At 36.4% G+C, this 14,523-nt stretch overlaps 2 protein-coding genes across 2 annotated transcripts; one reads left to right on the top strand and one right to left on the bottom strand.

Annotated features, from left to right (window-relative positions):
• Positions 1-1,024: 1,024 nt before the first annotated feature.
• LOC108981340 (ctenidin-1-like) lies at positions 1,025-1,751 on the top strand. Its single transcript, XM_018952455.1, has 2 exons — positions 1,025-1,062; positions 1,213-1,751. The coding sequence occupies exon 2, from the start codon at positions 1,236-1,238 to the stop codon at positions 1,749-1,751; it is 516 nt and encodes a 171-aa protein (XP_018808000.1). The 5' UTR covers positions 1,025-1,062; positions 1,213-1,235.
• Positions 1,752-2,365: 614 nt separating this feature from the next.
• LOC108981342 (acyl-CoA-binding domain-containing protein 3-like) lies at positions 2,366-5,820 on the bottom strand. Its single transcript, XM_018952458.2, has 5 exons — positions 4,794-5,820; positions 3,999-4,104; positions 3,802-3,899; positions 3,642-3,708; positions 2,366-2,636 (listed from the first exon to the last, which is right to left on the bottom strand). The coding sequence occupies exons 1-5, from the start codon at positions 5,603-5,605 to the stop codon at positions 2,625-2,627; spliced, it is 1,095 nt and encodes a 364-aa protein (XP_018808003.2). The 5' UTR covers positions 5,606-5,820; the 3' UTR covers positions 2,366-2,624.
• Positions 5,821-14,523: the final 8,703 nt, after the last annotated feature.

A 14,523-nucleotide genomic window follows, 5' to 3' on the forward strand; every position in this document is an offset into this window, starting at 1 on the left:
AATGCTACTCTCTGTTTTAACATTTTATTATATCAGCCATATTTGCAGATATTATACATCTAGGTAATTTTTTATTTAAGTAATTGACATACAAAATTATCTATGATGTATTATATCAACTAGTATGATTTTTTTTTTTATATATATAAAAAAAACCTAGTATGATTTTGGGGAACAAAATTTACGACGAAATACTTTGATATTTTTCTTTTATCATTTCTTGTAGTTAAAAAAGCAATATGCATATATCAAAAGATAAATATTTTATTCACAGCAAGATCTCACAAAAGTAAATCTATAAATTCACATGATTTCATATACTACGTTTAGAAGGGGTCTAATCCTCTCTCTCGAGGGTCTGTTGGGTCGTATCATGGGCTTGGGTCGTAGCACAGCCCAATAATCTAGTTACTCCAAATCCTACTTCAATTCAAACATATTCTAGCTAGAGCCGAAGGAACAACTGCCCGAAAACTTCAGAAAAAAAGGGCTATTAGTTCATTCAAAGATAAACTAGGCCCGAATAACCTAAAGGCTTGAATTTCAAATAATGGGTGAGATAATTATCGCATAATAATAAGAATTATCATGAGCTCTATTTATATCATCCAGGTATGATTATGAAACTTATATGAATGAATTGCTAGAGAGATCTCCATTATCATCACTAACTTAGGCATTAGCGGCGTTCTTTCGAAGCTCCAAGCCTCATTCCTCTTTGATTGTATGTGATCGTGTGTGCGAATGTGTGAGTTACGCCCAAAATAACGTTAGATTGTAAAGCTATTTACATCTAACGTATCAATTTGTAAATTTACTTTTCTTGATATTCATTTTTCATCTAAAACTACCACAAGTGGCTTGCTCACCAACTTGGCACCCTTTGTAATCATGCAGATCGCTCTCGTCACCAGAATCAGCTCACACGCGCCGGCTCATGGCGCCCGCTTTCCGTGGGTATACCCGCTATTTATAGATATAATTCCGAGGTTTCAACTCCCAGCTTACTACATACACGTAGCGAGAAGGATAAGACAGCGCCCGAGGAATATTAATTAAGTGGTAAGCACTGACCTTTGATTCTATGATCTTTTCTCACATATGTATCCAATATATAGAAGCATTTAATTTTAATTCAATTTGCTACGTACGTTTTTTTATATATGTCCTTTTTGACTTGAGAGATTCTTGTGTTGTTTTGCCAAAGTGCAGTTGCATTTCGAGCGAGAGCAGCCATGGGAAGAAATAGCGTGGTTTCATGGAATCTCAGTTTCTTGGTTTTAGGGCTCTTTAGCCACGTACTGGTCGAAGCTAGCAGAGAAGGGAGGTTCACGAGTGGTGAGAGATATGGTTTGGGCAATGGGGTAGGTAGTAGGTTTAGTGAAGAGGCTGGCCATCAAGGGCTTACAGCTGGTGGTTACGACGGAGGATACGGCGGTGGGAGTGGCTCTGGTGGAGGGTATGGCAATGGTTATGGCTCGGGCATTGGTGGTAGCGGCGGAGGGGTTGGTAAAGGAGGGGGCTCGGGTGATGGCAGCGGTGCGGGCCAAGGTGGAGGGTATGGTTCAGGTGGTGGTAATGGTGGCAATGGTGGTGGTGGTTTTGGTGGTGGATGGGGCAATGGTGGTTCTGGTTCGGGTGGGGGAGGAGGTGGTGGCTTTGGGTTTGGGGATGGGGGCGGTAATGGGGGCGGAGGTAAATATGGCTCAGGCTATGGTGGGGGATCCTACAAACCTCCTGGAACAAACTAAATGAATTTTACTTGGTCTGATTTAAAATGGATAATAAGGATGACTTTTCTCCAGGATATAGAGGCCCAAACAATGTTTCAAGTCTCTTTGGGTTTTAGCTTGCCGTCCAAGTATAAAGCTTTAGCTATATTATGTAATAAATCAAAGTTACTGTCTAGCTCTTATTAATTTGCTAATGCCAGGTGCCTTCATCATTATCAATTGCAAATCTGCCTTCGCACAGAATACTTGTGTGTGTGTGTGTTTATTCTTTTTTGCTCTTTTTCTGGAACACTCAATAATCTGTTCCCAGTCAATTTTTCCAACCAGCCGTGCAAAGTCATCTCTGCCGAAGATCGTTCTAGTTCTTTGGATGATAAGTTGTAAGAAAGATAAAGAAGTCAAGCTACCCTTTTTAATGTTTATATGCCTCATAAAATCGAAATAAATCAGAAGCAGCACCCTACGTTGTTTTGCTATCAAGAACACTATCGTTCGGTTTCATTATCCAAAAACCGCGCAAATAAAAAAAGAAAAAAAGTCAAAACATTGCAAGGAAAAGAATCTATGAAAAAACTTCCACGTAAAGTCAGTAGAGCAATAACTTCTATGTCAATTCTATATAGATCAGCAGGTAATGAATCTTAGGAACCAGAGATAATTATATTCACACCCATAACATATGCACAATACATACATAACATATGTTTTATAAGAACACAACATCATGATGAACCCAGGACACACATAAATGGTAAGCGTAAACAACACAAGAATGAAGAACCTCTCAGACTGTAAGCTTATTCTAGACTTGGAGATTAAAATCAGACCTGCATCTAGTCAAGCAAATCCAGGAGAATGACCACTGCGGTTGGGGAGGTCAGAGCAGTTCTGTCATTCTTTGGCCTGGAATTTTCACACTAGACGATGTTATATATTGTCTTATACATGATTTATACTATCAAAATAACTCAACATACGCATCAAGAAATGTCAGAAACCGGGAGATTAGATAGGACATAGGACAAATCAAAGATTACTGATGCTGGGAGGCATCAATTATGAACTGACATCCGCAAGGCTAGAAAAACTATACAGTATAAAATCACCAATTGTCTCAAAAATTTAAGCAAAATATGTAGATTTTATTAGTTGTATTTATGTCTTGACACTCATCACGTGTGGGTCAGACTCCTCCTTAATGAGTGAGTTCAATACGTGAAATATTTAATTAAATAGGGTAGAATGTAGAGTAAGAATTTGAACTTATGACCTCTACTCTGATACCGTGTGAAATCATCTACATGTAGAACCATTGACTCAATACTTAAAATGATTGGCAGTCCATTTATTTCATTTAGCTAGAACCAAGTAGCTAAAGAAGCACAGGTAACGTAAAAGCCCTGTTCCTTTTGGTTTTGTTGCTCTGTATCATATTCTTCAGAGTACAATCAACATGATTAGCAGACATACTTCATTTTTCTAAGAACAGTCACGTGGGCATATAATTTTTACATATACACTCCAAAAATACAATCATTTTGGTAGTGAAAATGAAATAATGAAGACCACGGTCCTTAAAAAGGTTATAAGTGATAAAATTGGAATCATATCTTTGGAGTACAGCAGCTGCCTATTTTAGAATATTCCTACAACATCGCGATATTTAGCTCTTAATCTGGTTCTTTTTTTGTACACTTTTTGTTTAAAAAAGAAAAAGAAAACTCCCAGTCTAGCCACAAAAGCATAAAAAATTATGTGTGTATTGTATATGCTGTGAAATGAACTTTATGCAAATTATGCACTTTTCCACATAATCTAACATTCTGAATGGTACTTTGAGGCGGCCGAGAAGCAGATGCATAAAATGCGGGATAGGTAACTAAAGTGTGATAAACTTCACAATTATACCTTGTAATCAGAGTTTGGGCCCCCACTACTACAACCTCCCTCAGCTCCAGCCTTCTGTTCTGGTTTCCTGCAAGTGGGAGAAGAATGTGCAGAAAACAGAGATACAATAAACAATGACGAGACATTAAAGCAGATGGAGGCATCAAGTCTAGTAGAATACCTTTCATCAACATCACTAGGTTGATGAAATGAAAATGTGCTCAAGTCAACAGCAAAGGTGGATATTCCTGCTTCTGTGGGTTCAGGTCTAATGCCACCCTGCATAAATAATTACATACAAATTAATTGCGCCAGACATTCCATGGGAGCATCATTGAGAAATCCAGTGATACACATTGATCAACAGCAAAGACTCACTGCAAATCCGCCTTCCATCCAGGCAGGAACTTTATCAGAGAGAATTTTGATATACTGTTCCATTGCCACCTCTGGACTCATTCGCCCCAGCCTTTGCCAAGCATTCCTTGCACAACGTAACCAGTGCCCTCGATCACTCACACATAGCAGCTTTCAACCCTGTTATTATGACTAGCAATCAAGCTATACCGTGTAATTTGGTTTATGGTACTCCCTAGAGTGTTTTCCTTATTCAGTTTTTTTTTTTTGTTAGTTTGATAAAGGATTCTGGTAAAAGATTTTACAAGTGCTATTGTGTCAGACTCTTTTTGAGCACTAGATGAAATGTGACAGATCTTGTGCGAGTTACTTGGGAACATAACTGCTAAGAAGTTGAAAGAGAGGAAAAGAATGTGTAGGACTGAGCCAAAACACTAATTTTGTCTCTTTGGTTTTGGCGGGCTAGTGAACTAGTTAATCATGTTAATTGCAGATTAATTAGTGTTTTCTGCAGTATCACTTTCAAATTATCTCAGTATTTCACTTGAAGTATGGATATAGGTATTTTCAAAACTCCTAATTAATTGTTTCCATTCTTTTGCTTAGATCTAATGAACTTCTATTGTTTTCGGACAATTCATCGAGCATAGATATGATATAATGCCGATTGAGAAGAACACAACTCATTCTCGGTCTCAGTCAAGCATTTTCTATTGGTTGACATGATTCAACAGGCATAGATACAAATCAACATATCTAAGAAATCTAATTTCAATTAAAAAATGAAAGAGCAGGGAGCAGAGGAGAGTTTAGAACCACTTGGCACGGGAAAAGAACTTGAGAGCCATAGGCTGAGGGTCGCGGCAAGGCCCTTCGGTGGCAATCCTGTGAAGCCCGTACAACTCCATCTGCAAATCAGTCCCAACACCTGCCATCGCCAAAGGATCCTCATTATCCCCTGATGACGACTCAAGAACGAAAGTGGCGGCCGCCGCGAAAGCCTTCTCCAAATCAGTCCTTTCAATCCCTTCCCAATCATCCTCGTCGCTATCAAACCTCACCTCCTTCTCTTCATTTGTTTCCTTTACTTCACAGTCCTCAACCCGATTAATCTCCTCAGATTCAGCAACAACTTCATTGTTTGCTGCCAACTCAAAGCCCACTCTGTTCTCTAAGATCTCTTTTACACTAGCCGAATCCTCTATATTTTCCTCCGACAGCTTATCCGGGAATCCAACTGTCTCCGGGAACTTGTCGACGTCGGGTTCTTCTTGCAAACCACACTCGGGTAACTTTTCCGGCAAGTCATGACAGCGATGAGTAATTTCCACGATCTCCTCGGCCGGAACCTGTAGTCCTTCAAATTCAGCGACCTTCACCGGAGGCGCTTCGTCGAGGAATTCATGGACGTTCTTCGTAACGCTCTCGGAAACCGGAACGGTCAATCTATCTCGGAATGATCGTATATCATCCATAACAATCGGCTCACCAACGATTGGAGCAGATTTAGAGAGCGAGTGGGGGGGACCAGCGTCATCAGGAAAAGCAATGGAAAGGAACTTAGCGACGAGGAAAGGGAGGAGAAGAGCAAGAGAGGCAGTCAGGAAGAGCAGGTGAAAAAGCTCCATTGGTGTATGAAATTGGAAGAAAAAAAAAAAACTAGAGAAAATCGCAACAGGAGTAGGAAAAGGAAAGAAAATTGAGTTGGTGAAGAAGATGGATGATCAAAGAAAGAAAGAGCAAGAGCAGGGAGAGAGAGAGAGAGAGAGAGAGAGAGGAAGGAATAGTTGAGCTTTTGGCTGAGGAAGAGAGCAAAGCATATTCGCTTTTTCCGCTTTTATTTATTTATTTATGTATTCATTGATTAGCTATGGACGATCGTAAAAAATGAAAAGAAATTAGAGAGACACGGTGGCCAATTCCAGCTAGGAGCAGACGGTTGAGTTCATCCGAAACTTTGCCATGCTAACTGTCCATCGACTCTCGACTCTCGACTCTCAAGTTGATGATGGTGGGGCGCCTTTGCACCCATACGCCCACCGAGGGTGTAGCGAGAGACGGTTATCGATAGGAGTAAAATAATTTTTTTAAAAGAAAAAATAATAAGTAAAATATGTCTTTAATTATTAAATAAATAATAATAATAATAATAATTTATCGAAAAAATCAACGAGTAGCATTAATATTTAGCAGGTAAATGGGCTTCGGTGCAAAAGTTGAAGGTTGATCTGAGCAGTCAAATAATTATGAAAAGAATAATTAAAAAATTTTGGAACTAAAAGAGTGGTCTACATCTGACGTTGTATTAACCAATAAATTGCATGCTTCATGTTTCATAGCCTTTGATGAGTAGTAGGAGAGAATAATTAATTGAATAGATTCTATACTTGTCTAAGGAGAATTAATTGTGTGATTCTCACGTCCTAGTCTTACAACTTCATAGAATATGAGGCTAATGAATAACGGCGAGGAAAATTTATTGGAGGGTTACGAGAATGAAGTGACTTACAATAAAAAATGAATTGGACTTTCAGTACTTTGTCTCCCACACATAGTAGAATACGTCGACTCTAAAGTTAGAAAAAGCAATTAAATTAAAATTAATATCCACAGTACATGTGAATCATGCATCGGCGGTGGAATAACATTTTAGATTAAAAAGATTCGAAGTTGAGATCAACATTGATCTACATGCCACTTTTGAGCTACGCATGACGCACAAACATCTATTGATTAAGAATTTTGGTGGCCGGCATGGCGTGTGTTTCTCCAAGTTCCTCCCTCACTCAAATTCACACAAAATCGGGGTGGAGGGTGTTTGGGTTAAAAGAGACAATTGGAGATGTTTGGATTCGAAGATGACTTGAGATGAACTGAGATGAATTGTGAATAGTAATGAGATGAGTTGTGAATAGTAATGAGATTTATGAGTTAAAATTGCTGAATAGTAGTGAGATAAGTTGAGATGAGCTGAGATGAGCTGAGATGAATTGAGATGAGCTGAGATCACTTACGAATCCAAACGAGTCATATCTTCACAACTTTCTCACACTCTACATTTTACATTTTTTTTTAATTTTTATTATTTTTTTTATCAAATATTTATTATATGAATAATGAGTAAAAACTTTGAAATAATTTTTAAAAAATAAAATAATTTTTTTTTAAATATTAAAAAATTTAAAAATTTAAAAAAATGTAGAGTGTGGAATATGATGGAGGTTGTATGGGAAAACTCAACATCTTCTCCTATATTCATCACCTTTACATTGTGTTTGGTTTTTAACTAAATTCAACTATCTCAAATTAATTATTGATGGAATTTAATTATTTTTTTAACTTCTTATAAAAAAGTTAAACTCATTTCAACATATTTTATATATTTTAACTTAAAAAATTAAACACATCTCAATTTATAAAAATTAAACCTATTTTAATAGGACTCATAAAATATTACTACTCACAATTCAACTCAACATCTAAATATAATTAAGAGTTTTGGTCACAGTGAAAACCATATTATAATTTAAGAAATAATTTATACAAATTTTAAATAAATAAATTTTGAATCAATTTTTATAAAAAAAATAAACCACATCTTAAAAAGTATAAAAAAATTATTTTTTTATTAATAACACCTACTTTTTTACAAAATAATTGCACAAAATTTTTCTATTTCAAACTTATGCATCGCATTACTGTCTGAGAATTACTTGACACGGACACGGGATACTGACAGACACAGTAGACTATCGAGTAGGTGGGTTTGTAGTTCCATTTTCTCGCATGAAAAAATTCTTTCATCATTGATTACTATTCACCAAACTATATCACATACTTTATAAAAAAATCTCCATACTTTATAAAAATTACATTTACATTCTATAAAAAAAAAAATCTATATTATATGCAAAATATATGATGTAAACAGTTACTGATTTATAATAAAATTTTTCTCGCATTAATTTCTCAGTTCACTTTCTTCCGTACACCATCGTTTTCGTATTGGCGCCAAGCTCACATGACCTATTACATTTTTATTTCATTTTAAATTATAATATAAAGATACTCTTACGATCATTTTCTAAATTAATTTTATTTAAATTATTTAAAAAAATGATCTTGAAAATAATTATGGGCATTTCCTCTCTCGTACAATGGCATGAAAAAATGTTTAATTTCTGCTCTATTTTTAATTAATGATAGAATGTGGTCTAATTTTGTTGATCAAATTTATTTTCTTTCAAAATGGTGTGTGTACATATCCCTAGCGTCACGTCCACGGCATTCGGCCATTTATTGTAGAAGTCTCTAAAGTCCAAAACAACCATCTAACCAACAACGACTCTTCTTCATTAAAATGGAAGAGTGACGTTGTAAGAGATTATAATGGATTTGCTTTCTTTGCAACATTTATTTGTGGTTTATGCGTGAGTTGTAATGGGTCCACCACATGTGTCCTAATTTATGGTGATCGGAGAATAAATGACTCATTTGTGTAGTGAGTTATTTTTATGTATTTTTTATTTTTTATCTATTATTTTTTTTAATTTTTACTTACTTTTTATTAATATTTATTAATATTTAATATTTTATTATTATTATATTATTATTTTTTCATTATTATTCACAGAATATCTGAGAATATCTCATTATCCAAACGCAACCAGCCTTATTTGTTTTCGTATATAAGATGAGTTGAGATAAAAATTAAAAGTTAAATAAAATACTTTTAAAATATATTTTTTAATATTATTTTTATTTTAAAATTTAAAAAATTTTATAAAAATTTAAAAAATTGTAATAAAAAGATGAGAATGAGTGAGAAAACAAACAAAACCTAAGCAGCCTAATATTGCCACCACTCATGGCAGTGAGCTCCAGCTGTTTATTTCTTGAAGAGTATTGCTATCAAATTTACCTGGCTCTCTTCACATGCCACTACGTCATTTATTAAAAAAAATCAAAAAAATATATATCTAAATCAAAAGAGAGTCTTCTAAAAATATAAAAAGATAAAATTCTAGATTCTATATTTTTTCTACCATTTTATATTTGTGTTTTTAATTTTCTTAATAAATAACATAGGATCACATAGTGGTGTCACGTTAAGAAGATTATATTAATAATAAGTTTCATATAGCTAATTAACATCATTCTTTCTTGAAATAGCTTACCTATTTTCAAAGTAAGAGATAATACATCTTATAAAAATAAATTTATAAATTAATATATTTTAATTGTAAACTAGATCAAACCTATCACATTATAAATTTATTTTTATAAGATTCATGTAAATCTAATACCTTTAAAAACTTAATACATCTTAGATAGACATCATGGCCGTACTAGTTTTTGCTAAAAAGTAATTAATAAATAAGATGATACTACTTATCATTTCACACTACATATTTTATATATTTAAAAATTTTATTTTATTTTTTTAAAATTAATTAAATTATTCTACTCATTATTCATATACTATATACTTATTATAAAAAAAAAAAATTAAAAGAAATGTAGTGTATAAAATGATGAGGAGAATTTTTTAATAAATAATATGTATTAAGAATGGAGTATAAATTCAGCAATAAAACTTATTTATGGGCAAGAGTTGAATTTGAGTCTTAGAGCCCGTTTGTTTTCAGAGATGAGATGAGATGAGTTGAGATCAAAGTTAAAAAGTTGAATAAAATATTATTATAATATATTTTTTAATATTATTGTTGTTTTGGGATTTGAAAAAGTTGAATTGTTTATTTTATTTTGTATAGAAATTTGAAAAAATTGTAATGGTGATGTGAGATGAGATGAGATGAGATGAGATGTTTTTAGAAAACAAACAAGGCCTTAACAGATCTGACAATAGAAGAAAGGATGAGAGTGACATGAGATTTTATCTCCAACCACCGCTCTTTACGATGATGGCGGTATAGAGATTTTACACTGCTATGGATTTGTATATTGAACTCACAAATATTTCTATTGATACTCTGTACCTTTATACAAGCCGAGAGCCTTAATTTTAGGCATTCAAAAATATGTAACTGAAGAAGGGAATTTTACAATCAATAAGAACGCAGTAAATACATAGAATAAAAAACTGATCCTATAATATATGGAAAGCACAAAATCTGGTGAAGTTTAAGATGGCAGCTAGACTTGAGTTGGCACTTGGGTGATTTCTTTACTTTCCTTGATACGCCCCCGCAAGAACGGGCTACCATCAGATAGGCCGATCTTGTCTCGCAAAAATTCTATTCGTTGTCTTGAGAGTGGCTTAGTAAGTAAATCCGCCAGCTGGTCACTAGTGTGAACATGTCGAACATGAAGAATTTTTTTCTCAACTAAGTCTCGCACAAAGTGGATGTCTATCTGGATGTGCTTCATTCTTAAATGCTGAACAGGGTTAAAACTTAGCTGTGTAGCACCCAAATTATCACACAAGAGAATAGGTGGTTGTGGCAATGTAAACTTCATTTCTTGGAGGAGTGACAGCAACCACATGGATTCTGCAGCAACTGTTGCTAAAGCCCTATACTCAGCTTTTGTTGATGACCGTGCAATGGCACGTTGCTTTTTGGAGCTCCATGAGATGGGTGTGTGACCAAGAAAGAGAATATAAGCTGAAGTTGATTTTCTATCATCTATACTGCCAGCCCAATCAGCATCTGAGAAACATGTGAGTGCTGGTTTTGATGTTCTGCGAATGTTTATTCCGTGAAAAATGGTGTTCTTCAAGTAACGCAACAATCGTTTAGTGGCTGTCCAGTGGGTCTGTGTGGGGCAGTGCATAAACTGTGATAATTTATTCACTGCAAAACCTATATCAGGTCGAGTTAACGACAGATATTGCAATGCTCCAATGACTCTTCGGTATTCGGTTGAATCAACAGATGAGGAACCATCTGCCAGCTTTAGAGAAACTGATGTAGAGAGAGGAGTTGTAACATCCTTAGCTCCATCCATGCTTGTTTTAGCAAGTATATCTCGAATATATTTATGCTGACTTAGAAACAAGCCATCTTTGGTAGGAATAACCTCAACACCAAGAAAAAAATGTAAGGACCCCAAGTCTTTAATAGAGAATTTCTGTCCAAGATGATTAACAATGCTTGCAATAAAAGTCGAGTCATTGCCAGTGAGAATCAAGTCATCAACATATACCAAGCAATAAGCAAGTATCGAATCATCATGAAACACAAATAGAGAGGAGTCAGATTTTGCATTGATAAAACCAACTGCTAACAGTGCTTGTTTGAGGGCAGAATACCAAGCACTAGGTGCTTGTTTTAACCCATATATTGCCTTTGTAAGACAACAAACATGATTTGGTTTTTCTATGTTCTTGAACCCGGGAGGTTGCTTCATATATACCCTTTCAGTGAGATGTCCATGAAGAAAGGCATTATTGACATCCAATTGCCTTAGAGACCAACCTTGCATAACAGCAAGAGCTAAAACAGTGCGTATGGTGGCTGGTTTTACAACAGGACTGAATGTCTCTTTGTAATCCAGCCCAGGTCTCTGATTGAACCCTTTGGCCACAAGCCTGGCCTTAAATCGATCTACAGATCCATCAGCATGCCTCTTGATCCGAAATACCCATTTACAGCCAACAATATTACAATTATTCGGAGGGGTCACAAGTTGCCATGTATTGTGACGCATCAATGCAGTCAACTCAGAGGACATGGCATCACGCCATCTGGAATCAGTGAGTGCTTCGGTAACACTTGTGGGTTCCAAAGAGGGTGGAAGAGGATGCTTTGTGACAACAAAAGATTTTTTTGGTTTGTGAATATTATTCATGGATCGGGTTGTCATTCTTTGTGGGTGTACTTCATTAGTTACAGAACCAGTTGGTACATGCACTTCTAATGGAGTATTTTGGCTCAAAATCAAAGGAGAAGAGAGATTACTTACCTGGAGAGGAAGCGGTGCAGGAGATGAACCATTCGCAGACGACGGCAAGATTTCAGCATCCATTTCCGGAGATTCAGGAACACGGAATGAAGGCAGGAGCAATTTCGGCAACAAGATCGGGACGGAGGAGACTTCGGCTTCGGATGAGGATGAGATGGGCGCATGCGGATTAGGGTTAGGTTTCTGAAAAGGGAAAGTCCCTTCGTGAAAGATAACATGCCGAGAAGTGAAGAGTTTTCGGGTCTTGGGCTCAAGGCATAGATATGCATTTTGAGATAAAGAGTAGCCCACGAATGTGCATGGTTGGGCTTTTGGCTCAAGCTTATGTTTATTATAAGGCCTAGTTAATGGATAACATAGGCAGCCGAATTGTTTGAGTTTGAGGTAATTTGGGATTTGCTTGAACAATTTTTCAAATGGTGATTTATTGTTCAAATTCAAAGTGGGCATTCTATTTATGAGATAGGCAGCGGTTTGAAATGCATATGGCCAATATGAAAGAGGCATGTGAGCATCTGTGAGTAATGTGAGACCCGTTTCAACAAGATGGCGATGTCGTCTTTCAGACATACCATTTTGTTGAGGAGTGTGAGGAGCAGTTGTGTAATGACTAATCCCATGAACGGAAAAATAAGATTTTAGACCAATATATTCCCCACCATTATCAGAATAAAGACTCTTTACTTTTGTATTAAACTTATTTTCCACAAGATTTCGGAAGTGCGGAAAAATTGTTTGAACATGGGATTTATGAGTCATAGGATAAAGCCAAATGTATTTGGTATAATGGTCAACAAAAATAACATAATATTTTGAACCATCAATACCAAGTTCATGAGATGGGCCCCACACATCCGTATAAATCAACTCTATGGGAGTAGAGCTAGTGAGACCATGTGAATGAAACGGTTGACGATGAGCTTTATTTTGAGAACATGAAGTACAAAGAGATGAATGTCCATTCTTATTTGTTGGTAATGAAAAAGCATGAATTAAGTGATGAACAATTTTTGATGAGGGATGACCAAGCCTTTTGTGCCATCCATCAGCAGTAGTACGTTCATGAACATAGGCAACAACATGTTTAGGATGTGGTGGTGGATGCTCCGGAAATGGATAGACTCCATCTTCACATTCGCCTTTGAGTAGTGTCGCCCCCGTGATCCGATCCTTCACCAAAAAATAAGTAGGATGAAATTCAAGAAAAACATTGTTGTGTTTGGTAAAATGGTGAACAGATATGAGATTTTTCTGAATTGTGGGAACACAAAGAGTATCATGTAAATGAAAGACACGATTTGACGATGCAAGAGATAATGAACCAATATGAGATACAGGCAAACCTGATCCATCACCAATTACCACCTCATCAGTACCATCATATTCAGAATTAATCGAAAGATTAGAGAGGTCGGTGGTCATATTATGAGATGCCGCTGAATCAACTAGCCACTTTTGATTTTTTTCTTGAGAAGTGGCTGCGCAGTTTGCAGTGAAGTCGGCTGAAGGCATTTTTGGACAATTTTTGGCCGTGTGGCCCACTTGATCACACCATTGGCACTTGGGCTTATATTTCCTATAGCCCGTGTTTGAGTGCCCAGGCTTATGAGACCCATTGTTGTTGCGGGTTTTGTTGAAGGGAGCCTTAGGGCTCGATTTGTGCTGTCCAGGAGCACCTCCTTGCCGATGAGAAAAATTTGTTGTGGGAGCAAATGTTGCTGCCGATTGATTCTCCAGCCGACGAAGGTAACTCTCATGACCCACAAGAAGATCATGTAGTTCTTCGAATTTGAGTGAGGTCTCACGAGTACGAATGGGTGCCGCAATTTCTCTAAATTCGGGACCCAATCCATTGAGAATGTAGAGAGTTAAATCGTCATCCGAAACGGGATGATCGATGATTGCGAGTTCATCAGCAATCACTTTGATTGCTTGAAGAAACTCAGTCACAGTGCGATTTCCTCGAGTACTCAAGGTCAAATCCTCCTTGAGTTGCATCGCACGTGTTCTTGATTTTCCTGCATATAAACGGTTAAGTGCTATCCAAGCCGCATGTGATGTTTTGTATGCAGTAAGGAGGGGAGTAATAGTAGTGGAGGTAGAGGCAAGGATGGCATGGAGAATGAGTTTGTCTTGGCGAACCCAGTGGGAGTTCGCGGCTTTGGAGGCAGCTGATTGCGTTGCATCAATGGCAGGACATTGATGAACACCAGTGACAAAATCAATAAGATCATATCCGGTAAGCAGTGCTTCAAATTGAGCCCTCCACTGAGGAAAAGTAGAAGGGGTGAGTTTTTCATTGATGGTGGTTGTAGCGTTGATGGTGATGATGGGTGAATCGGTGGCAGCCATGTCGTAGGAAGCAGAGGAAGGAAAAAAAAATACTCGTTAGAGGTTTGGCTCTCTTGATACCATATAGAGATTTTACACTGCTATGGATTTGTATATTGAACTCACAAATATTTCTATTGATACTCTGTACCTTTATACAAGCCGAGAGCCTTAATTTTAGGCATTCAAAAATATGTAACTGAAGAAGGGAATTTTACAATCAATAAGAAAGCAGTAAATACATAGAATAAAAACTGATTCTATTAAATACATAGAATAAAAAACTGAT

The sequence above is a fragment of the Juglans regia genome, chromosome 8 (assembly GCF_001411555.2).
Source record: "Juglans regia cultivar Chandler chromosome 8, Walnut 2.0, whole genome shotgun sequence".
Taxonomy (NCBI): Eukaryota; Viridiplantae; Streptophyta; class Magnoliopsida; order Fagales; family Juglandaceae; genus Juglans; species Juglans regia.

Excerpts from the sequence above, each read along its gene's own strand:
- LOC108981340 (XM_018952455.1), top strand. The coding sequence starts at position 1,236 with ATGGGAAGAAATAGCGTGGTTTCATGGAATCTCAGTTTCTTGGTTTTA.
- LOC108981342 (XM_018952458.2), bottom strand. The coding sequence starts at position 5,605 with ATGGAGCTTTTTCACCTGCTCTTCCTGACTGCCTCTCTTGCTCTTCTC. Across the intron at positions 4,105-4,793 it reads TTCTTTTCCCGTGCCAAGTG|GAATGCTTGGCAAAGGCTGG; the intron begins GTTCTAAACTCT and ends ACGTTGTGCAAG. Across the intron at positions 3,900-3,998 it reads GGATGGAAGGCGGATTTGCA|GGTGGCATTAGACCTGAACC; the intron begins GTGAGTCTTTGC and ends TTATTTATGCAG.